Source organism: Capsella rubella, unplaced genomic scaffold (assembly GCF_000375325.1).
Source record: "Capsella rubella cultivar Monte Gargano unplaced genomic scaffold, Caprub1_0 scaffold_3, whole genome shotgun sequence".
NCBI lineage: Eukaryota > Viridiplantae > Streptophyta > Magnoliopsida > Brassicales > Brassicaceae > Capsella > Capsella rubella.
In genome coordinates, this window is record NW_006238921.1 from 12,127,410 (window position 1) to 12,150,681 (window position 23,272).

At 33.0% G+C, this 23,272-nt stretch overlaps 3 protein-coding genes across 4 annotated transcripts; 1 reads left to right on the forward strand and 2 right to left on the reverse strand.

Annotated features, from left to right (window-relative positions):
• The first annotated feature begins 1,589 nt into the window (after positions 1–1,589).
• Positions 1,590–3,965, forward strand: LOC17891506 (UDP-glycosyltransferase 71B7). The gene is made up of 2 exons (XM_006297506.2): positions 1,590–3,079; positions 3,492–3,965. Exon 1 carries the CDS (start codon positions 1,613–1,615, stop codon positions 3,050–3,052), a length of 1,440 nt encoding a protein of 479 aa, XP_006297568.1. The 5' UTR covers positions 1,590–1,612; the 3' UTR covers positions 3,053–3,079; positions 3,492–3,965.
• An 8,062-nt stretch (positions 3,966–12,027) lies between these two features.
• On the reverse strand, positions 12,028–14,353 carry LOC17891004 (probable indole-3-acetic acid-amido synthetase GH3.1). The gene is made up of 3 exons (XM_006299358.2): positions 13,928–14,353; positions 13,672–13,773; positions 12,028–13,505 (listed from the first exon to the last, which is right to left on the reverse strand). Exons 1-3 carry the CDS (start codon positions 14,245–14,247, stop codon positions 12,155–12,157), a joined length of 1,773 nt encoding a protein of 590 aa, XP_006299420.1. The 5' UTR covers positions 14,248–14,353; the 3' UTR covers positions 12,028–12,154.
• A 6,310-nt stretch (positions 14,354–20,663) lies between these two features.
• On the reverse strand, positions 20,664–22,339 carry LOC17891848. Of its 2 annotated transcripts, none has more exons than XM_006298784.2 (3): positions 22,120–22,339; positions 21,745–21,906; positions 20,664–20,976 (listed from the first exon to the last, which is right to left on the reverse strand). In XM_006298784.2, exons 1-2 carry the CDS (start codon positions 22,263–22,265, stop codon positions 21,756–21,758), a joined length of 297 nt encoding a protein of 98 aa, XP_006298846.2. In that variant the 5' UTR covers positions 22,266–22,339; the 3' UTR covers positions 20,664–20,976; positions 21,745–21,755. The 2 variants fall into 2 exon arrangements, with proteins under 2 accessions (XP_006298846.2, XP_023642054.1); XM_023786286.1 differs by having other exon boundaries at positions 20,671–20,976; positions 21,788–21,906; positions 22,120–22,338.
• Between the last annotated feature and the right edge of the window lie 933 nt (positions 22,340–23,272).

Genomic DNA, 23,272 nt, shown 5'->3' on the forward strand with positions numbered 1-23,272 from the left:
TTTTGATTGATATGTGGTTATAATTCCTACACCAAACAATTCGGAAACATGAATAAAACATGTGTACTTATTTTTACACCATGAACATTTATATTACATGGACCAAACACATGTGGTTCTGCGTGAGGCAACATTTATATGTGGTAGTTTGATCAACCATAATTTTTTTTATTTATTTATTAACAATAAATATTTCTCAACTACTAAACACTGTATGTGTTTTTTTATTCTTTTTAATTTTAATTTAACTAGATATATGATTGTTAATATTTAAGGAATTTGCTTGTAATTTTTTTAATTAATAATAATAACTGGGAGAGTTTTCTCCCGGTCTCTTACCAAAAAAAAACTGATATTTTCATAATTCTTTAATTTATTGTATTTAGATGAAAGATATTTTACTTTTTGTAAGTTATAGAGTGAGAAATTTGTTCAAATATCTATTTTCTCACTTTTTCTTTTTATAAAATACCAAACCTAGTATTTTCAAAAATAGTTACTCAGATAAATACAGTTTAATTTTTAAATTAATGTACTTGATATTATTTTTTTTTGGAGAAAACAAACTTGTTCTAGCTTCTTTTCATAAAGTTTGTTACTAACAAAAAGAAAAAAGAAAAAAACATCAAAAATAAAATATACCATCAAAGCTATAGAATGAAGATTATATTTTCAAATTTCCCGATAAACAGAGCTATGGAGACACTTTAGTCCTGAAAATGAGAGTGCCTAAATCTATATTAGTATTTTTACAAGTTTTTTTTTTGCAACATTTAGTGGTCGCATTTATTGCAAAAACATTTAATTATTTTACTAAAAAACACTATGATGGAGGAATGCATTGAACCCGGATTATGTTGAATAAAAGCAACTCTTTAACCATTAAGCCACATTAATATATTAGTATTATCATGTAAAACATATCATATATTTGAAAACGGGTTAATATTGTTATGCGAAATATATATGAAAACAATTATTATAAATTTTGTTTGTTTTTAAAATAACATTTATATACGGATTGTATGACACTGCGAGTTTGGATATAATTAAAATTTTAAATAGCATTAATCTTATCCTTCAAAATGGGTCAAAATTTCATTATACAATTTTTTAAGAACACCAATATAAGACATATTAAATCAAACTTATTTAGCTAAATTTGATATCCAATCTTAATAATTTTTTTAAAAATTCCAGTATAATAGAAATTTGAATTTCTTTAAAAAAAATAAAATTTGTTTCGCGATGTATTGCAGGTTAAAATCTAGTTTAATTATAAATCTGTAAAACACACATGAAGGGTTTATGAACGAGGATGGTCTAATAGTACTCAGTTCTATTTGTTCTATAATGTAAGATGTTTATGAAGTTTTTTTTTTTTTTTTCATTTTACTAGATATTTTCAAGTTTCTATTCTTTATTTAATTTGATTTTTTAATATTCTATAGTAGTGTATATTTCCTCTTCTTGGTTGAATTATTTTTACCTAAATACAGATGTAAAAATGACAAAAACCAAAAAAAAAAATATATAGCATTATAAAGTAGGATTCATTGTAGAGACCAAAAAGCACCGACAAAGAAAAAGAGAGAAAGAAGAAGAACAAAACATGAAGTTTGAGCTTATCCTCACCCCTTCTCACTCATTCACTCATCTCAAATCAATGGTAGAGATGGCAGAGCTACTAGTGAGCCGTGACACCAACCTTTCTATCACCATCATCATCATTCCTTTCATTGCCGGAAGAGACTACATTGCAGGGCTCTCCTCTGCATCCAACAGCCGGCTACGCTACATTGTTATCTCCGACGAAGATGAACCAATCTCCGAGCTGACGAGTTTTGAAACCCATGTCGAGAACCAAGTGCCAAAGGTTAAAGACGCGGTTGGGAAACTCGTCGAAGCCTACTCCACATTACCGGACTCGCCGAGGGTTGTTGGGCTTGTCCTAGACATATTCTCAACCTCGATGTTAGATGTGGCGAAACAGTTTGGTCTTCCGCCTTATATTTATTGTACGCCATGTGCAGGAATACTCGGAGTTGTAAGTCATATCCAGATGTTGTACGATGAGAACAAGTACGATGTTTGTGAAAGTGATTATGAAAACTCGGACGCTGTGTTGAACGTTCCAAGTTTGAGTCGTCCGTATCCAGTGAAATGTATTCCTGACTTTTTTGCATCTAAAGCGACGCTCCCTATGGTTGTAAATCTACCGAGGAAAGTAAAAGAAATGAAGGGTATTTTGATAAATACTGTTGCTGAGCTTGAACCTTATGTGTTGAAGTATCTTTCTAGTGGTGACACTCCTGTTTATCCTATTGGACCATTGTCTCATCTCAACCAAGTTGGTGATTCCAAGGACGAGAAGCAATCTGATATTTTACGGTGGTTAGACGATCAACCACCTAGTTCGGTTTTGTTCCTTTGCTTCGGGAGCAAGGGAGGGTTCAGTGAGGAACAAGCAAGAGAAATCGCTGTAGCGCTGGAACGAAGCGGCTGCCGGTTTCTCTGGTCTCTTCGTCGTGCATCTCCGAATATATTTAGGGAACATCCTAGTGATTTCACCAACCTAGAAGAAGTTCTTCCGGAAGGATTCTTCGAACGGACGAAAGATATAGGAAGAGTTATCGGATGGGCTCCGCAAGTGGCCGTGCTTGCGAAGCCAGCTATTGGAGGATTCATCAATCAGTCCGGGTGGTACTCATTTCTAGAGAGCCTTTGGTTCGGTATCCCCACGGCTGTATGGCCGTTATACGCCGAGCAGAAGTTTAACACGTTTATGATGGTGGAGGAGATTGGATTGGCCGTGGAGATAAAGAAGTATTGGCGAGAGAATCATTTAATGGGAACGTCGAAGGTCACGGTGACAGCAGAGGAGATAGAGACATCAATCAAGCGTCTGATGGACAAGGATGGTGACGTGAGGAAGAAAGTGAAGGAGATGAGCAAGAAATGTCACTTAGCCCTAATGGAAGGTGGGTCGTCTTGGATTGCGATGGGAAAGTTTATTGAAGACGTTACGAAGAGTTATCGTTTCAAGGAATGAAGAATATGAGTTGGGTATCCAAATAAGGTAATAATTAAGTTTTAAAATATCATATTAGTCAATGTCATCTTCTAAATAAGAACTCGTTTATCATGTACTAGGTACTTTGAGGTAACAAATTTTAAGAGAAGAAAAATAAAATTGTAGTTGTATGAAAAAATTAATCATATATTAATTATAAAGTTAGAATGCATGTAAAACATAAAAGAACGGAAAGATTGAAACTAAGGTTGTTGGAACATATAGCTACGGACAATGAGACTATGAGTGTCACATTTGAAAAATGTGTATGTACAAGTGAACAAGTCAAAACATTACTTAATGTTATTGTCTTAGCAACTTCTAAAGTTATCTTTCTCAAAACATAGGGAAAATTAACATATAGAGAGGATAAAAAGATGAAAATTGAGTTGATGTTTATTCCCTCTCCGACTAACAGTTATATCATGGCGATGGTGGAGATGGTCGAGCAACTAGTTGATCAAAACGACCACCTATATATTTTGTTTGTCGACCAAAAGACAAAGTATGATTATGGCACTATCGGGAAGATACTCTCCGTTAGGAGAAGCCAGTTGGGGGCCGAAATGCTCATATGGGAGAAAATGCAGTCGCGGGTCGACCAAAACGACCACCTATCTATCATAGTGATCATCATATTTTTAATTCTAAAACTGTGGCATCTCAACGCCCTTAATACATATGAATGAAGAAGATGCATAAGTGCAATCACTACAGCAAAGCTAAGTCAAACACAAATCCAACCAGCTAAAACTCAAGCTACACGTAAGAGACGCAAAAAATCAAATGTTTGGGATGGTTTTGTTTTAGTAGGGTTAGAAATTGATGGAAAAGTAAGAGCTAAATGTATCAATTAATGTGGTACAATAATTAATGGTGATAGATAGTAATTTTTTCCATAATAATGACAAAATACATTGCACTTGATTCGTCGTTTTAATAAACATAATTTAAATGTTACCTCGAAAATATGACCGCAGGCTTGGAATGCTTGAATATTTTTCTTTATCCTTTTTATAAATTTCAATGATATTTAATATCATTTTTAGATCGGGATGGTTTGACCGGTTATGCTATGCTTAATGCATTTCATGTTTACTGTTATCTTACCATCTTTATTTTGCATGATAAAAGCATATATATGCATGTATCCAATTGTTGTTGAATATCTGATACGACAAATATTTTAAAGTCTCAATATAAAAAACTATTAAGACAAAATATCTTTCCAACTCCATAAATTTATTTGAGACTTTGGAGAACCCTAGGCATCGAAAATTATGAATTGGATGCTTTTGGAAGTTGAGAGACTAGCTCATCTAAATCTTCCAATTAGTTTAGCATTGTCTAACAATATCTCTACATGCTTCATATATTCTCATAGCAGAAATTATATTTTAAGTTTTAAAGACGTATTTCATTTTCTTTAAATCTCATTTAACACATATATGCATTAACTTTACTAATAAACAAACATATAAATACATAAAATTATTCTAGAAACCGAAGCCTTTTTTATCGTATAGGAAGCAGAACCTACCATGTATAACGATCTTTCCGGAAAATGATATAACTTTTATTTGATCGTGAAGGAGGCAGAGCCTGGCATATATCTAACGACCAATCCGGAAATAAGGTAGTTATATATTTGATCGTAAAGGAGGCAAAGCCTACCACTTGTTACAATCAATCCGGAAAAATGCATACTCTTATGATGTCTATAATATTTATGTTCTATAAACATAAAATAAAATAATATAAATTTTACTTACCTCGTAAAACCTCTGGCGGTAAAGACATCGTGCTGATAACGTGTTGTAAACTTTATCTTTATATAGGTGATGAAGATCAAACAAGATAATAAACAAAGAGAAAATTAGAACTAGAGAGAATTGAAAAGATCTCATCTTATTATCTTTTACATAAACTTACACAAAAAGTAGCTAAGTTCATCTATTTATAGTGCTACAAGATTGTCTAAGGGGGATGTATGATCAAGGGGATGTATGTCTAAGGGAGATGTTTCCTTAGTGATTAAGTAAAGCATTAATCACATGTTTAAAACATGTTACATAACAATGATATCATTTTAACTGATTTTTATATATTTATTGTATTTTGCATTTTTCAAGACTAGTTATTAATGTCTCATTTACATTATGAAACTGCAACATTTTAAATTGAAAGTATGAGATATTTATTCATTTAGTATGTATCTTTGAATCAAATAAATGATCATATTTGATATTTATTTTATTTCCATATTTTTCTCAAGTGCGCGCGAAATTTTTAAATTTCCGTGTTGGCCGTGGATTCACGAACAACCGAACCTTGATACCCACAAGATTTGCGTTTCATCACCATCTCTTTTTAGAACAGAGCACCCGCTAGATCAATAGATCTCGGACACAAACAACAACTCACTCAGGAGAAGCTGACTACCGACAAGAACAACCAATTTCGCTGTGAAGATCTACTATTTCGGCCCGTTCAAGCTTCCTCCACCAAGAGCCATAAATTAGACAAAGAACATAACTAACAAACTAGAAAACAGACAAAAGGGGAAGCCACTCACGGCGTCGACGAGAAGCACCGACCACCAGAGTGACTTCCCAGTCACATATCTGAAACGGAGGCTAGGATTTTACTGTTGGGGGAAGAGAGGAAGCGAGAGCTTTTTTCTATTGAAGTAAGCTTTATCTGAAATTCCCGTTGGAGGTGGTCTTATTACATAAAACTAGTTGTAGATACTTATTCTAAACCCTGAGTCGAACCGGCACACTTCCCTATAAATTACACTTATTCTAAACCCTGAGTTTCCAGCCATTCTCAGATTTGTTTTTACATTTTTACGATCGATATTGGTGCTCTAGAAACCAGTCTAAAGATCCATTACTTTATGCTATATTTTTATTTTCATATTTTAGTCATTAGGAGTAGCTTAATTTTTAATTACAAAGTCTCAGAAATACTCTCAAAATAAATTATATTCGATTTTTTTTTTATGTTTAGAATTTAGATGTAAATATTCATTTTCCATTATAGTATGTTAAAAATTTTATCACAAATTTTGACTGGTACTTAGAAATTTAATTTTGAGATTTATTGAGAAATACCCCTTTTGGTACCCGTTTTCAAACATACACATTTTATCTATCAATTTTCAAAAATACTCATGTTTAAACATGAAAAATTTTAAAGTTTTCTATGGTTTATAAGGTGCTTCTATATAATAAATACTACTGGGAGTTTCGATACAAATATTTTATAAATTGTATTTACAAGATTTTTAAAAGGGTTTTAAAAGGGTTTCTAAAAGGTTTTTATAAGTTATTTTTACGTAGTTTATGATAGATATATAAAATCTTATACACATAAAAAGGTAATGTGTGTGTATATTTATAAGCTTACACACAAATTACATATATATGTGTATAAAATATTATATATCTTTCATAAATATTGTATAAATACCTTATGAATACCATTTAAACTCTTGTAAACCCTTTTAAGACCCTTGTAAATCTTGTAAAAACGATGTAAAACGTTATAAATTGTTTAGATTGAATCTCCGAGTATTAGTTATTATCTAGAAGTGCCTTGGAAACCATATGAAAGTTTATAATGTTTCATATTTAAATAGGGGTATTTTTGAAAATGGATAGATAAAGGGGTATTTTTGAAAATGGATACACCAAAAAGGGTATTTCTCAAAAATACTAATTTTTCATGAATAAATATTATATATATATATATATATATATATAAATACTTAAAAAATTAAACCTTTTACTATTTATGTTTGTCTTTCAGTAATTCTTCATTGACTATCATTATTTTATAATAAAATATCAATTGTCAAACTATTTTTGTTGATGTGTAAAACTTTTTATTAGGAAAAATATCAAATGTGAGAAGAGAGATCAGTCTCGGCTACTTCCCTAACTTTTCAATTTGATAATGTCTCGCTTAGTTTGAAAGATAAAATTCATGCTTCATTGATAAGGAACAAGAGGCCTTTTGAGTTTTATGACCCTTCACAAGATGCAACATAGACTATGGAGTTTCCTGGAATGGCAGGCACGAAATTTTTATTACTCCAAAGATAGTTGGTTATCACGTCTTCTTTGTTTTGGGTTTAATGTTTTAAGATTAATTTTCTTTAAAATAAGGGGGAATTTCAAAAATACCCCGTTTCATATACCCCCTTTTCAAACTTTATAAAAAAAACCCACTAAAAATATTGAAATTTATTCAATTATGTGTGTAAGCTTATAAATATATACACAGATTACCTTTATATGTGTATAAAAATTTATATACCTTTCATAAACAGCGTAAAAATAAATTATAAAAACCTTATAAAAACCTTATAAAAACCGTATAAACCCTTTAAAAACCCTTATAAAACTTATAAAAACGATTTAAAACTATTTAAAATATTTTAAAATATTTGTATCGAATCTCCCGGTAGTAGTTATTATATAGAAGTACCTTATATAAACTATATAAAACTTTATAATTTTTTATATTTAAAAAGGGGTATTTTTGAAAATGGATAGATAAAATGAGTATTTTAAAAAAAAGTGTACACCAAAAGTGGTATTTCTCAAAAATTCTCTTAAAATAATGTAATTTAATCACATCTTTCGTGTGATATAACATGGATGTCTTTTTTTCAAAGAAAAAGCAAAAAAAAAAGTATTTGAACTTTGTATGACATTGAAATCTTACTAAATTAATAATTTCCATAATTATAAAAAATCATTGTTAATTTTGATCATTAAAAACATTCTATTTTATTACAAAATTACAAATAGAAACAGAGGTTTATTCACATGTAAGGAGATCACATGACTATAAAGCACAAAGAGGAACCAATATTTCAATATAATTAGAGATTGACACCATCATATATTTAAAAAAACTTAATCTCTTCAAAAAGCATTGCGTGGGTTAATAAACTTGGTTGATGAGTTAATTTGGATATCTAATTAAGTTTGAGTACAATTAAATAAGAAATGCATTTATATATAGTGAATAGAGAAAATTGTTTAGAATGACATGTACAGTAACTAAAATTTTGGGGAGTGCCATTTTCTCCTATTCATTCTCCCTCCTGCCACACAGCCATGACGAGAAGATGATTCTACCCTTCTCACTCAATTCATTTTTTATTTTGATACTGCTGAATGAAAAGACAGAAAGCTTCACTTTCTCCCAAGGTGACTGTTCGTTTCTATTCAACATTGATTTATTTTTTTTTTCCAAACAACACAAGGATAAGTTATTTTCAGTAGACCAGATCTCAATTCTTTTTTGTCCACCAATTAAACTTGTCCTCTAACATTCAGTTTACAGGTTGTACATCGGATCTACAGAACAAAAATGTCCATCAGTTAGTCCAGTAGACAACCTTCCTCAGCCCAGGTAAACTATACGGACAATTTATATTTTTGTTGGAAGCTCTACCGTTTGTCCTTTCCATTTTCTATTTATTGATGGACAAAATTTGTTATTTAGGATCTATGTAGACAACATAGCAGATTACACTAGTGGACCAGATCTGATGGACTAGATTCGGTAAACCATATCCCGTGGACTAGATCCTATGGACCAGATGCGATGTCTGTAATATGTCCCGTGGACTAGATGTAATATATCCCATGGACCAGATGCGATCCCATGGACAACATACACTTCCATATGACAGTAGTGGACCAGATCCGATGGACTTGATTCGGATCTATGTAGACAACATACACTTCCAAAAAACATCTCTCACACTTGTCCTCCATTGTTAGCAATTCAAATCTACTTTATTATCTTAACACCCACTAAATTGATTGTCCTTTGGATAATAGATGCTACTCTCTCCAATTAATGCTCACTGTTTTGCCCAAAAAGTGTCCCATCGGTTCATTTTTTAAAACAACCCACGAAAATTAGCTCTCTCTTCCAGAGGATAGCTTGGTCAATTCTTCCCTCACCTTTTCTTTTGATATGGCACTCCCAATAAGACCTAGAGTAAACTGGCATTTTTAATTTTTTTCCACATAAAAGTGGTATAGAGTATAATAATCCCATTGTTTTTCCTATCCTCCTTCTTCAAGGAGATAACTGTTTCACCATCATCCTTGATTCGACGGCCATCCTTTAAATCAGAAGGATGCTCTTCAAACGCTCAGCAAGACGGTGCATTATCCCTAGTTGCACTCATGGGCCTCAATTTTGTCAAGGTTCAAGAAGTTGGAAGAGTACAAGATAGAGGAGGAGAAGAGAATGCAAGAATCGATAAAGATGTCTCAGTTGAGGCCCATACTTTTGCTTTTTAAAAATGCTTTTATGCAATTTACTACCCTAAAAATCCATGTCTCTAATTACATACTTCCATATCTCTGGCTACTTTCACGTCCTTAAGTAGTACACATCATATTTGAAATAATCCGACCCATTTTTAAAAAGAAATTATTAAATCATACTCCCATACTTTTTACTTAACTATTCTAAATTAAAACCAACAGGCAACCAGCAGAAATAACGTAAACCCACTCCAAAAATAATTAATCAATCAACAATCCAACAATGAAACCAAACTCCGGAAAATCCTACCATGCTCTAATTTCAAGGCTCTAACATAAATAAACAAAGCATATAAATCAGCCATCGACTCTAGATTATCCCTCTCGTCGTTGCCACGATCCCACAGTCACACTTTCTTTTTACCTACACCAAAAGAAAGAGATGCGTGAGTATTATCACAAATACTCAGTGAGGCGATCCTCCCATCTACGAGCTATAAACACAAGAAACATGATAACAACCTCATATATGAAATAAACAAACCAACCAACAAGCCACACATCCAATGACACTTCCAACACACCTATACATCATCACAAAAAAAGTCACTCGATCCCAATTGCTTAGATAAGCTCATGATCACACACTCACCTTAACAAGGTGATTCGAACAATAAACAAAGCAAGGAGAGACTCGCCTCAAGACTGTAAAATCCTAGCAATGACCTATAACAAGCCACAAACAAAATCAACCTTGAAACAGATTGAGAGAAACAACAGAAAAATGCAGTCTTAGATACGAAACTCTGAAAGAAGAACAACTATTAACTTTCAAATCAGTGAAAAGCACGCCGTAGACATTATGAAGCTTCCCAAAAAAATATGTGCCGATCATATAAAAAAAAGAAACCACGATCACACTTTCAACCTCCACTGGTCCCAGTTCGTATCAGAGAATAAATGTCTCACGAAATTGCAGTTCACATATTTTTAACCCAAATTCACTTATGTAAAAAGGAGAATTTTAATTAGGATTCTATTTTTAACTCATTGTTCTATCTTATTTTATTTTGCATTTTGAAAGACTATTCATTGATATCTCATGTACAATCTGAAACTGTAATATATAAATTGAAAGCATGGGATATTTATTCATTTAGTAGATATTTTTGAGTCCAATAAATTTATCATATTTAATATTTATTTTATTTCCATATTTTCTCAAGTTGTGTGCACAAATTTTATATTTAGGTGGGAGTTTGACTAATCACGAGTTGGAAATAAGGAAACTCATACATAATTAGTTCTATGAAACACTATCTTAAAGAGTCTCATTTAATATGAAACAGTTTTTTTATCACTCTTTACCATTTCATATTTTAAAAAATGATTGATGGAGAAAATAATCTCAGTTGGTAAGTTTCCAACCATTCTCAGATTTTTTTTGGGTTGCCGGTTTTTCTCACCCCAAACATATTGAATTCTCAGAAATCCTACCTATACTTTTGAGCTCTTAATAAACCACCACAACCAATGTTTTCCTGAGAAGAACTACCTAAACTTTTGCTTTTATGCAATTTACTACACCTCCGATCAGATCAGATAATCACGATCATTAAACCAGTTTAACCAATAAAATTGCGTTTTACATGACTGCGATTAGAATAACCCGAGTACATATACCGATACAAAATCCTTAATCTAAAAAAAATAAAAATTTGAGTTCTTTTTACAATTGGAAATGTCTTCGTTACCCTCAGGAATTTTGAAACGCGATTTTATTGGTTAAATTGGTTTAATGATCGTGATTATCTGATCTGATCGGAGGCGTAGTAAATTGCATACTGCCAAGATGTTCTTCACAAGATACAACATACACTATGGAGTTCCCTGAAATGGCAGGCATGAAAGTTTATTACTCTAAAGATGGTTGGTTACTAAACCTTAATAGTATATCTTAAGGGAACTCCATAGTGTATGTTGTATCTTGTGAAGGGTCATAAAACTCAAAAGGCCTCTTGTTCCTTATCAATGAAGCATGAAATTAATGAAGGGCATTTCAGAAGCCATAAATGATGCTCTTTCATCCGAATCGAAGCACTCGCATTATACCATTCTTTGCAAACTGCGGAAGCACATATATTATCTTTCACACTTAGGTGAGACACTGCATATTCAATGTTTACTTGGAAGACATGAGTGATGTCTCTTGGAATAGTTGACATTGATGTTCTTCTCAATAATCGTCTTACTCGCAACATATGCACATGACAAAGAGATATATCTTTAAGATGTTTAGATTGGTAATGTTATAAGTAAATATAGTGTTGTTCTATGTGTTCTTTATTTCCCATTTCTCTCCGTCTTTGCTTTCTCTTCATTAAGTCATAACAATGTTTAGTTGAAGCATATAGGAACTTTTTACATTTTACAATAATTTTCAAAATTATTTTAAGGAAAATTGAACCATTGCAAAACAAATTTACTAATTAAATAACATTGATTTCCATCAAAGTAGACAATGGTCCCTGGGAATATAAAAACTTCTCTACTCAGGATTTTTTTTGTCCCAACTAGAGAAAGAAAACAAATTACACACAGAGATTCCACATTGAAAAATATAAAAAACGAGAAAAAAAAAAAGAAACACTAATAAAAAATTAAAAAAAAACTAAATCACCAGCGAGGAATCTAAATTATATTACAAGACCAAAGTGCTAATTAATCTTTAAGCCTTTGACTTCCACGAGATCTCCAAGGAAAAAACATGTGCCTGTCCTTATCTTCTCCTTCTCTCCGGCGTCCAATGCGGTAAGGCTGGACTAAAATGCGCCGACACAACCCTAGAATCTAGTAACTCCACTATAGGTGTGAAGTTCACGCACCTTGGTACCTTGTACTGGTTTATCGATGCACCTCTTGAGATTGCGTAATCCATCAGTTCCTCGAACGTTCCATTTCTCACCACTCTAATCTCCAATGGCCCGACCGAGTTGTCCGCGACTCGACATTGACGGTAAACCGAGTTCAAAGACTCTTCCATCTCGAGGCAACAACGAGTCACGGTCTCATGACTTGGCTGCTTTGCCCCGTCTCTTACTAACAACTCCCAGTATAAAACGTAGTGGCCAGGGATGGTGCTTGTGTCTGCGTAGCTAGTGTACTCGGCTACACGGCTCCCGCACTCTTCTTGAAGCAGTTTTGATGCGTTCTCCACGGCTTTTTGAAGCTCTGACTCGTCGGTCTTGTCGGAGTCTATGCTGAGTAGGACGTTCTTCCTTCTCACGAAGTGAAACTGAGGTGCTGAGTTGTGGAAGCCAGTGACTCTAAGGATGTCACCGACTCGGTATCGACAAAGACCTGCGTAGGTGGTGACAACGAGTTCATATTCTTTACCTATCTTTACATCAACGAGTTCAACGGCCTTGGTGCCTCCAAGAGGGATGAACTCGAAGTAAGCCATGTTGGGCATGATGGTGTAAGAGACTTCTGATGGTTTGCTCATTGGGTTAAGGTTTAAACCAAAGTAACACTCTGAGGAAGCGTACATGGTGCAAGCCATAGGAAGACCACCGCTATAGTATTCCAACGTTGGGATATACTGAGCCATGGCTCCAGTTACGATGACGTCAAGGTACTTAGTGTTCGGCCATATTCTGGTGATGATACGTTCCCAATTTTCCGACTTGCACTCCTGGCGGATGAACTCCGCCAGGGCAGGATCTGGTTTAAGAATACCGGACATGCATTGTCTTATAGACCGGTCATTTATCTCTGAGTCAAGACATCCAAACTCTATGTCATGTGCGAAGCGAGACCAATGGAGCTGAAGGAAGCGAATTGCACGGAGGAGACCCGAGGCAAAGACTGCCCCAACGCGAAGGACCGAGAGGCGGTCAAGGAGGCCACAGAGAATCTGAGTGTACATGCTTTGAAATGAGTCGGGACAAAGAATTGCTTCGTTGGGACTTGTGTACACGTTATATGGGTCGTATGGTCGAGACCGGAAGTGTTCACTTTTGTAGTAACTGGTCAAGACTGGTCGAGCCGGTAGCCCACCCGGTGTCTTTGTTTCGGACTTAACGAACAAGAAGTACATTCCTTTTCCTTTATCTAGACCTGGCACATACCTGTTACAGATATGAGACAAAATTGTCAACGGTTTGAGAAAATAATAAATAATTGTATTAACAAACTCATACGTCACAATTAGTTGTTTTGTTTGGCTAGATTAGAATTGGTGTTAGCAAAAAAAACAAAATGGTAAAAAATGTTTTACCAATGTGGATGACTTACAAATTCATGACGGGCATGAGAAGGCTATAAAGAAGTTGACGACGATCAAGCTCTTCTTTAATGGTCGGCATGAGCTTCCTTTCTCCGGCTGAGGTTCCCGAGCTGGAAAAATTATAACCAAAATTAAATCCAATTCCAAAGTATTAAAAGTGTTATGGATTTTAATTGACTTAGACCAACATTATTGGTAGTATCTTAGCCAGATCTTAGGCTAATAGTGAGGAACATAGAGAGTAAAGTATATATGGGAACGAACCTAGTGAGGAACTCAGATATAGGATGGGCAGATAGGATGGGAGAGCGGTCTCCATCAGCGATACGTTGGATCTCTGGCTGAAGATCTTCGTAGGTAATGACTGGTATCTTAGTTTTAAAGGTATCACGGTCCGTGGCGCCGCCTAGGTTGAAGCGGCGAAGGTACTCGGTGTCGGCGTTGCGAGCAAGAATCTCGGCTAAGAGGTTTTCTTGAACGGTGTCCGCGTTTCGGGTCATTTCCTCGATGAAGCGGAGGGCTTTCGCGTCCTTTTCACAAGCTGGAGGTCCTAATGGCGAAGAGAGGTTGGAGTCTACTGCCATTTTTGTTTGTTTCAAGTCTATCTTTGTTATCTTTTGGGAGGGGGGAAAAGAACAAAATCAGGAAAGAGATATTTAGGTAGAGAGAGGACAGAGACAAGAGAAGGTGTTTATGTTTTGTACTTTGGTAATGAAATGGATATGTTTTGGGATTGAAAGAGCCTGTTTGGTGGTATTTATATAGAGGAAGGGTGAATAAGCTCTTTAAGTGCCACGTCACACGGCCAAATCAAAACGTTGGCTTTGGAAAATAATAACAACAAATCATCTTAAGTTTATTACTTTCCAATCTTAACTAAGATATTGCATGCGCTCCTCTCCAAGATACTAAACTCTTTATGAGCTTTTTACAAATCAACACATTTAATACATTTTCATGTAAAAATTTACAATTGCTGTCTTCATCAGTTTCATCCTAAGTTCCATAGTACAATTTCACTATTTGGAGTTACCATAGTAACCATATACGGTCTTTAAATTTGATACAAACGTTACATTAAATTTGAACAAATCAAGTAAGAAACAAACTGAACTAATATAAAACGATATAGTATATAGCTTTTATTAGTGTCTTCACATTTTAATCGTGACTGTAATACTTTTTGTATAAATATTAATAGAGTGGAATCTTCAAAAAGATACTACGGACCGTGGTAAAAAAGAAACTGCAAAGAAGATTATATGATGGTGAATTGGTGAGTGGGATTATATATTTTTATAGAAAACAAGAAAAAAGTTATTAGAAAACAAGAAAAAAGTTATCTTTGGACATTATTGCATAAGACATGAAACTCAAATATTACATGTGGAAACATAAATAATTTATGAATTAAAAGTCGGTATTTTGACAGGAAGGAGACTGGAAAGACACTTGCTGGAGAATTTTGTTGTGATAGCTATAGGAAAATATATAAAAAAAAAAAAAAAACTAAGAACAAGAAGTTAAGTAATATTAAAAGAAGAACCACAAGAAATGAGGCAAGAAAGGAGGAGATGTTGAAGATGAAGGGGACAAGTAGGACCAAAGAGAGAACTTCAACATGGCACGATAGGAGGAGGTCGCATGTGGGGTTAGGCCTTAGCCATGTAAAGGTCTACGCGTTTCTCTTCTTGATTTGTTTATTTGTTTGTTTTTTATAAAGAGTATATTTAGTTGAATTACCATAGAGTTAGAATCTAAGTTGGGAGAATGGTATTGGCCAATACTATTGTGGTTCGTCGAAGGGGTTATTAAGCTTTTTTCTTCTTGAAAATATGGTGCAAAATCTTATAAATTGTATAGGTTACTACAACCCTAGGGAAGAGTCTTTGTATCATTCTCGGCCAAGCATAATATTTGAGTTAAAGGGTGTTGAAATGTTCTTGAGTAAGCTTAGTTTGGTCACACAAAACATTTTCAGTAACTATTTTGAAATAGTATCAACACCATTTTATAATTTTCTGAAAATAGCACAAAGCCATATCTAGGATAATTTAAAGGTCTTAAGAGGTAACTCTCTTATGGTGGTGTGATCATGTTTTTTAGGCAAAGATATTTGAAACACTTGATGAACCTGCATAAGACTTGACCTACGAAGAGACAATCCTTACCTCACTACTTGACCTATCAGCAGACAGAACCAATCACTACATCATCATTCTGCCTAAAGATCCAAACAACAATCCACCACATGTAAATGAGATGAACATAAGAGATCCACCAAAGCGTGTATCATCTCAACTTGCATCTTGATCAGCACCTAATCGACAAGCTAGAACAAAACAGATTGAGCTTTTTAGTTTTTTTTTTTTATTATATTATAAAAAGGATGACAAATTAAAAAGATTAAAGAGGAATAAGAAACAAAGCAGCCTGACAAAAGGGAAGTGTGTTGCCCATGTTGGTGGTCGAAAGCAATGGTCTAATGGGGCACGTGAGACAAATGCCTAAATTCCATGCATGCATGCTTTCTTGCCTCGCCATTTCCACTATTAAAGATAGATTACTTCTCTATAGTTTGGAGGATTATGTTTCGCTTCACTAAACTCTATACTTCCCACTTAACAACATTACCTTTGCATTCTAAATTTGTGATAAATTTGGCTTTCTTCTTTTACTCAACATGGTGGCTTTTGAAAATTAACAATTTTATAGTGTGGTTGTAAATCTATATTACAAAATTCGAAGAACTACGACACATGTTCAAGTCTTAGTTGTTACATTATTTATTGTCATAATCCTTAAAAAATTTACTTTATAAAATGAATGAAGGATAAAAATGTTTTGTGAAAGCATTTTAATCTTGTAGTCGTGAACATGCCTCGCAGCCACTACATAAATTGGGTACTCTTTCGTTTGGTCTCAGTGCTTGCAAGTTGTTAATCTGTATGTGTCAGCAAAACAAATCTCCTATTTTCAGGATCAAATATTTTTTTATCAAAAAAATTATGACAAAAATATCAAAAACTATTTTTAAAAATTTAAAACACAATGATTATGACTGTACAAGTTCTACCAAAGTATAAAAGATTATATTGTATATTAAAGTCGATATCGTAGGTTTTACCGGTATTTTTTTGTAAGTCAAGAGTAAATTTGTAAAAAATAAATAAATTGGAAGGTTCTATTGTAAAGACTTTTTTCACAAGAAAATATACAGGTTTTTACCGCTGAAAACATAGAAAAATTGTAGGAAACAGAGTAACTGACGATTTTTACAATTTTTCTACGAAAAAAGTTTGTAAGAATTGTTCCGTAGAAAAATTATTTTGATAAAAATGTAGAATATTTAAATTTGGTCTATGATTTCATCAAAATTTTGAATAACTCTAGTCGATTTGTGTGTTTAAAACTAAACGATACCATATTACTGTATTACTCACCTAGATATAACCTAATATACTTTCCAACTAAATTTAAAGATAATTTTCAAAATAATAGCTTCTGTTAAGTATATATATCATTACAAAATTGCTTCTTGTTAGTATGATATAATTTCCCAATAAGGTTTGATTATTTATTTTTCATTTTTTGGCCGAGAAGAAGCTCATTGCCCTTAATTAAGCATTTCTCCTTGGAATAGAGATTTTCACATTTTATTCCAAAACAAAAGTAGTGAAGTAGAATATTTTCATCAATCGACTGACTACAATAGGTTCATCTAGCGTACCATACAAAAAATGCTATAATATGTAGTGGAGTTTTATAAATCAAATAGTGGATTGTCATAACCAAATCCGGTCCGGTCCATAAGTCAAGTCCGGTCCAGTCCATAACCAAGTCCGACCCATCTGTTTATTAGACGGCTAAACTCTTTTCCTAATCATATTAGGTTTTGCTTGTATTTATCTTTATATAAAAGACTCATAACTTATAAATAAAGACACTCACAAATTTTCTCTCTAGTTTACAACAGTGGAGCTATTATACCATTTTGCATTGTGCTGCTAATGCCCAAATTTCTTGTAGTGATCCATGCTACTTTCGAGCAAAACCAAAATTAATTGTGCAAGGCGTAATAACTCTTGAATTATTATTTTTTTACTTAATCTTCACATGATCACATATTCACATACATATATAACAACACATACAAATCAAAAGACATGTCTGTTTAAACCACCTGTCAACGATCCATATGACTATATAGTATCTTATTGTTTTTGGTTTCTTTAATAATAATATTTGTAGCAGTCCACATATATTTCAGATTGAGGTCAACGTTTTAGTTATAATGCCTTGGATGTTTCCTGTTGCATTACAAAGCATGTTGCCGTTATTAAAAAAAACACAACATTGCGTAAACAATTTTATAGGTAGAAAGATTGATTAAAGAACATGAATACATGATCATATAATGATTTAAAGAAAAATAAAGATAGGAACCGTCATACACCGCCATAAGATCTTGGGAAGATTTGAAGTTCGTGTATAGACTTCATTCACGTGCACCTTCTCCCTTTCCTCTTCATTTCCTCATCATTCATCATCGTCTTGTTTCTGTCTTTTTCTTCACTATCCATTTTTTAAAGAATCATTTTGGTTGTTCTTTATCATTTAGGTACGGCGAACATCCGAACATGTATTTCTACTTTTCTATAAGGTCTTTTTTAGGTGGGCTTGGATCGGGTATTTCGAGTTTTCGGGTTTAAAAGTATCCGTTTGAGTATTTTTTATGTTTTGGATTTGGATTGGCTATTTGGGTTCGGATTTGAATTTCCGAAAACTCATAATTTTAATATCAAAATATGTCCAAACTACTAAAAAATATAGATATAAAGTATTTCAAAACCTTGTATATATTTTACCAAATTTACTAAAAAGTTACTTTAATATTAAAAATCTATCAAAATATACAAAAACATGAATATTTTGGACGCTTAGATTATTACAAATATAAATATTACTAATGTATTATTACCGTATTATATTGTGGGTCAGTTTAGGTGTTTGTTTAAGTATAAGTTCGGATCAGATTCAAATTTTCGCGTTTTGAGATTCAGAACACGTTCGGATATTTTAAAATTCGAATTCTGATTTCGATCAGTTCCTCGGGTTCAGGTTCGGATATTTTGCTGAGACCTAAAAACCATTGATCAGATGACAGGACCAAACTAAAAACCATGTTCAAATAAAGTAATGGAAAGGAATAAAACAATGTGGTAGAAGAAGAGAATAGAGGTGGCGTGTGGTGGAGTAGTGTGGCAGAACTTGTTTCCAGTTAACAAGTCGTTGCTGCTTCTTTCGTAGGAATTGAGTTTCCCCCACATATCCATTCTCCTCATATTAATTTTAAATTATCCCATCTTATATTTTAATTTTTATATTTATATATACAAACATGTATAAAGCTCTCTTTTTTTTCTTTTTCTGGTCGATCTATTATGTAAACGATATACATAATACGTTGAAAACTAACATAACAAGCTTCTTATTATGCCCATATAATCTTCGAAACTTATATTATCGATCAAATAATTCAACTAAATATGGATAGTTATATTCACATATTAATTAAAAAAAGATTGGAATGGAATTACATATTCTTGATAACTCACATATTGATAACTCACAAATTCTTGATAATTCTTGATGAAACAAGATTGAAACAAGATTCACATATTGTTTTTTTTTTTGTTTCTTTTGGAATAACTAGAAAGTCTTTTCATACTTAAAAACAGAACATATTATATGATTTTGTTAGTCATTCGTTCATGATCTCTATGTTTCTATCAACAAAAATTATCAATTAAACTATTAACTCTCGATTCTCGATAATTAGTTATATAACAAAAAATTAAACAATCAATCATTCGATATATGGATATAGTTCATTTAGTTTTTAATATATTGTAACAATAGTTATATTCACATATTCATATTATCATATAAATAACGATTGAAATGAAATTACAAATTCTTGATAACTCAACAAACAATCAGAATCATTCGATATTATTTATATATTTAGTTGACCATAATGGTGATTAACGCAGACTTCGATTACATTACAGGCAACCAAACTGAAAAAAAAACCAATCATCATTATAAAAGAATCTGAGGGAAGTTTCTGTTATATTTCGTTTGCATGTGCATTTATATAAAAAAGAAATGCAATTGAATATTCCAACAAATATGAACAATCCACAAAGTGTACGCAATGAGTATCCGTACTCATCTTAAGTCTAGGTACAACAAGGCATCGATCGAGTCAGTCACACACAAAAAAAAAAAGAAAAAAAAAAAGTACACTCAAGTCTTTAAGAAAATGAAAATATATGCTTCACTAAGCATATTAAAATTTAATATTGGCACGTAATTATTGGGATGATTAGATTATTACACCTCCACTCTCTAATCATTCAAAGTTGTTTTATGTTCTTTGACCAATTGTAGTTGATTTGGCAAACATATATTAAACTTTTATGTTTCCATTACAGCTATAGTTTTAAGTATTTTGTTGAGAGGATATTTTAGGAGAGTGGTTTAGTATCATCTGGTTAATCTAAGTTTAAATCGAGTATAAATCAATAAATATGGGTGTATTTGGTTTAGTATTCGATTTAATCATGTTTTGTTAGCTCAATACCCACCTAAAGAAGAGAATAAGAGAAGATAAAAATAAAATTCGATCGTATGTAATAAATCGACTCGGGAAAGATTTACCTCGAAAGAAAAAGTATTAGAACATATCCTCGAGAAGGACAATCCCCTCGTATAAATTGAGAACAGGACAACTGAGTAAGACCATCTCCAATGTAGATCTCTAATTTTTACTTTAAAAATTAGCATTGTTAGTGTAAAATAATAAAGTAGAAAATAGAATTACTATACTCCATAATTTACTCTATTTTAATTTGTAAAGCAATCTACATTTACATGTATACTGTATTAAGATTTTTGAAGTACCTTTAGGAAAGTAACCTTTTATATTGTATAATTTGCAATCATAAACAATTGCCATTTCTTTAAGTTTTAAGATCCAGTACACTTATTAATGCTGATATGCATTTTTCTAAAACAAAAAATAAATAAAAATGTTCTTTGAGAAAAAAAAACATTGTGCCAAGCGAAACTAAAAGCTCTACAGCTAATAATCCACACATTGTGGAACTAAAACTTCTAAAAGAGTAACACAACACAACTATGTTTTTTTTTTCTGAGGTAACCTCATGTTTCCATCTCACATCCCTTCAAAGTATTACTGATGCACGTCTTGTGACGTTCCAACACTCTATGGTCTCTTCAAGTACCTGTCTCAAGTTGCAACAAAATTTACAAATCAGCATAAGAATCTTAAGAGCAGAATGATTCATTGAGCTTAGTCGCAAAACATTCCTAACTATCAATTCTGCTTCCCCATCATTGCGTTATCATAAATTATGGTTTCTTCTCGTTATCGATTCTTCATGGAATCTAGCATTCTTTTGTATGATAACCAAGACAGACAACTCAAAGGGTGCAGAGTAAAAAGAAACAAAATCCAAGAGGTGTATATCAAAAGCAACAAGAGTCCATCTTTATTAAGCCAAGCCATAGACTGTCTCTGCACAATGCAGTTTATTTGAACAACCATGTTGCAACACTTATCTTTTAGCTTTAAATCAAAGAATCAAACTGACTGTTCTAAATGAACAAAATGTTTCTTATTCAGAGCTACAAAAAAAGACTTTGCTTTGTCTATTACGCCAACACAATGCGAAAGGAAACAGAGTCTAAATCTCTCGGCAAGAAACCTACAATGCAGAATCACTCTCTTGCCCGCAACGTAAAATCAAATGCATCACCCATCTTTTCCAATTCCTATCAAATCAAATCCCAAACCCAAAATTGTTCTTTACCACAAAGGTCACAAGTCAAGAAGTGAACAACCAAACCACTTAGTAGTTAATCCTACTCAAACAAAGAACTGTAACAACATCAACGCGCAAAGAAGCTCCACAGTATATTAAACATTCATAAAACCAACTCATCTCCCAAATGTTCCTATAGATTCATTCCTAAGTAAAGTAAACACTCACAAAGAGGACTACTAGCGATCCTGACAAGTGCGTTGGAAGGTACCGTTAGACAGCTCGCAGAAAGCTCGCAAATTAACATTAAGGTGAGATGTGAGTTGAGAAGCAGCCACAACACTGTACAGAGGCAAAAACGACTGTGTGCAACCAAGTACTCCTAGGTTCCTGAAGATATTCACAAAACCAACATCAGATTCTTCTAATTCCAAACACTAAACGTATAATCAAAGATCAATGAAGCTACGAATCTCAAATGTTGATTGAACATTTTCAAAATTGGGATACGAGAAACTTCAATTCCACGAAATCAATATCGATTTTGATCATATTCTAATGAAATCGATCAAGAGACTATGAAGGAGGAGCTTGGTTACAAACCTGGAAGGTGATGAAAAGGTGAAGCGACGGGAGGATTGAGGAGGACGGAGACGAGGGAGCGCCGTCGTCGGAGATCGGAGAGACGGTGATCTAGCGGTGGCGGAGACGAACGAGCGAGCAGCAGAACCTGCACTGCGCCAAGCCATTGTGTAAGGAGAAGTGAATCGAGAGAGAGAGAGAGAGTGAAGAGGTTTTTGCTAGGGTTTACGGGGAAATGAATAGTGATGGTTGTATGGATGTTCAGTGTGGTGCACCGTAGGGGATAATTTACACCAGATGCTAAATTGGTAGCCCAAACATTTTATTATATTGGGCTTAGAATTGAGTTAAATCTGAGCTATTCTAGGCCCATTATACATACAAATATTGTGACAATTACCATATGTATGTATAATGGGCCTAGAATAGCCCATTAAAATTTTTAATTTAAGCTTTAAAGAATATTAAAAAATAATTAAACTCTACAAAAAATTAAAGTATTATTATTATTTTAACTTCATAAAAATTTAAAATATAACATCTGCAATTTTTAATAAATTCAAATTTTTCCATGAATCACCATATATATAACTTAAAATCTTGAGACACATGTTTTTGAGTTTTTTTTCTGACTAAGGAGATAAGAGCATGGTTTCAACCTATCAAGTCAAAGCAAAACAAGATACATCTTTTAATTTTTCTCTAGGCTTTCCATAAACTCTACATAATTCTATAGTAACAGTCAATTTTGTAACTCATTTGATAAAAATATGATAGTTTGCTAACTCAAAGCCAGCAACTGCAACTTCCTTTTTGTATATCTCGCCAAAAAATACATATACATCTAATGTATTTGTTAAATGATTAATGGCTGCAACGGTTGTATCTTCTTTTGCTAAAAAGCCTTCCAAATTGGAGATATGTACAGTATTAGCAAATTCTTTGTAGACGTCATCTTTCACATATTATTTTGTGTTTTTTTGTACAAGCATATAAATTGTCGATAGATCAAAAAAGATTTCTCAATTTTTAAGTTCTATAAAATTTCAATTTATCATATCTATAGATATTTGTGTAGAATATAAAATTTGAGTTGAAAATTCTTTTCCCTAACCTTAATTAGACACATCTATAACTCAAAACTGACCGATTTAATTCCTTTCCCTAACCTCTA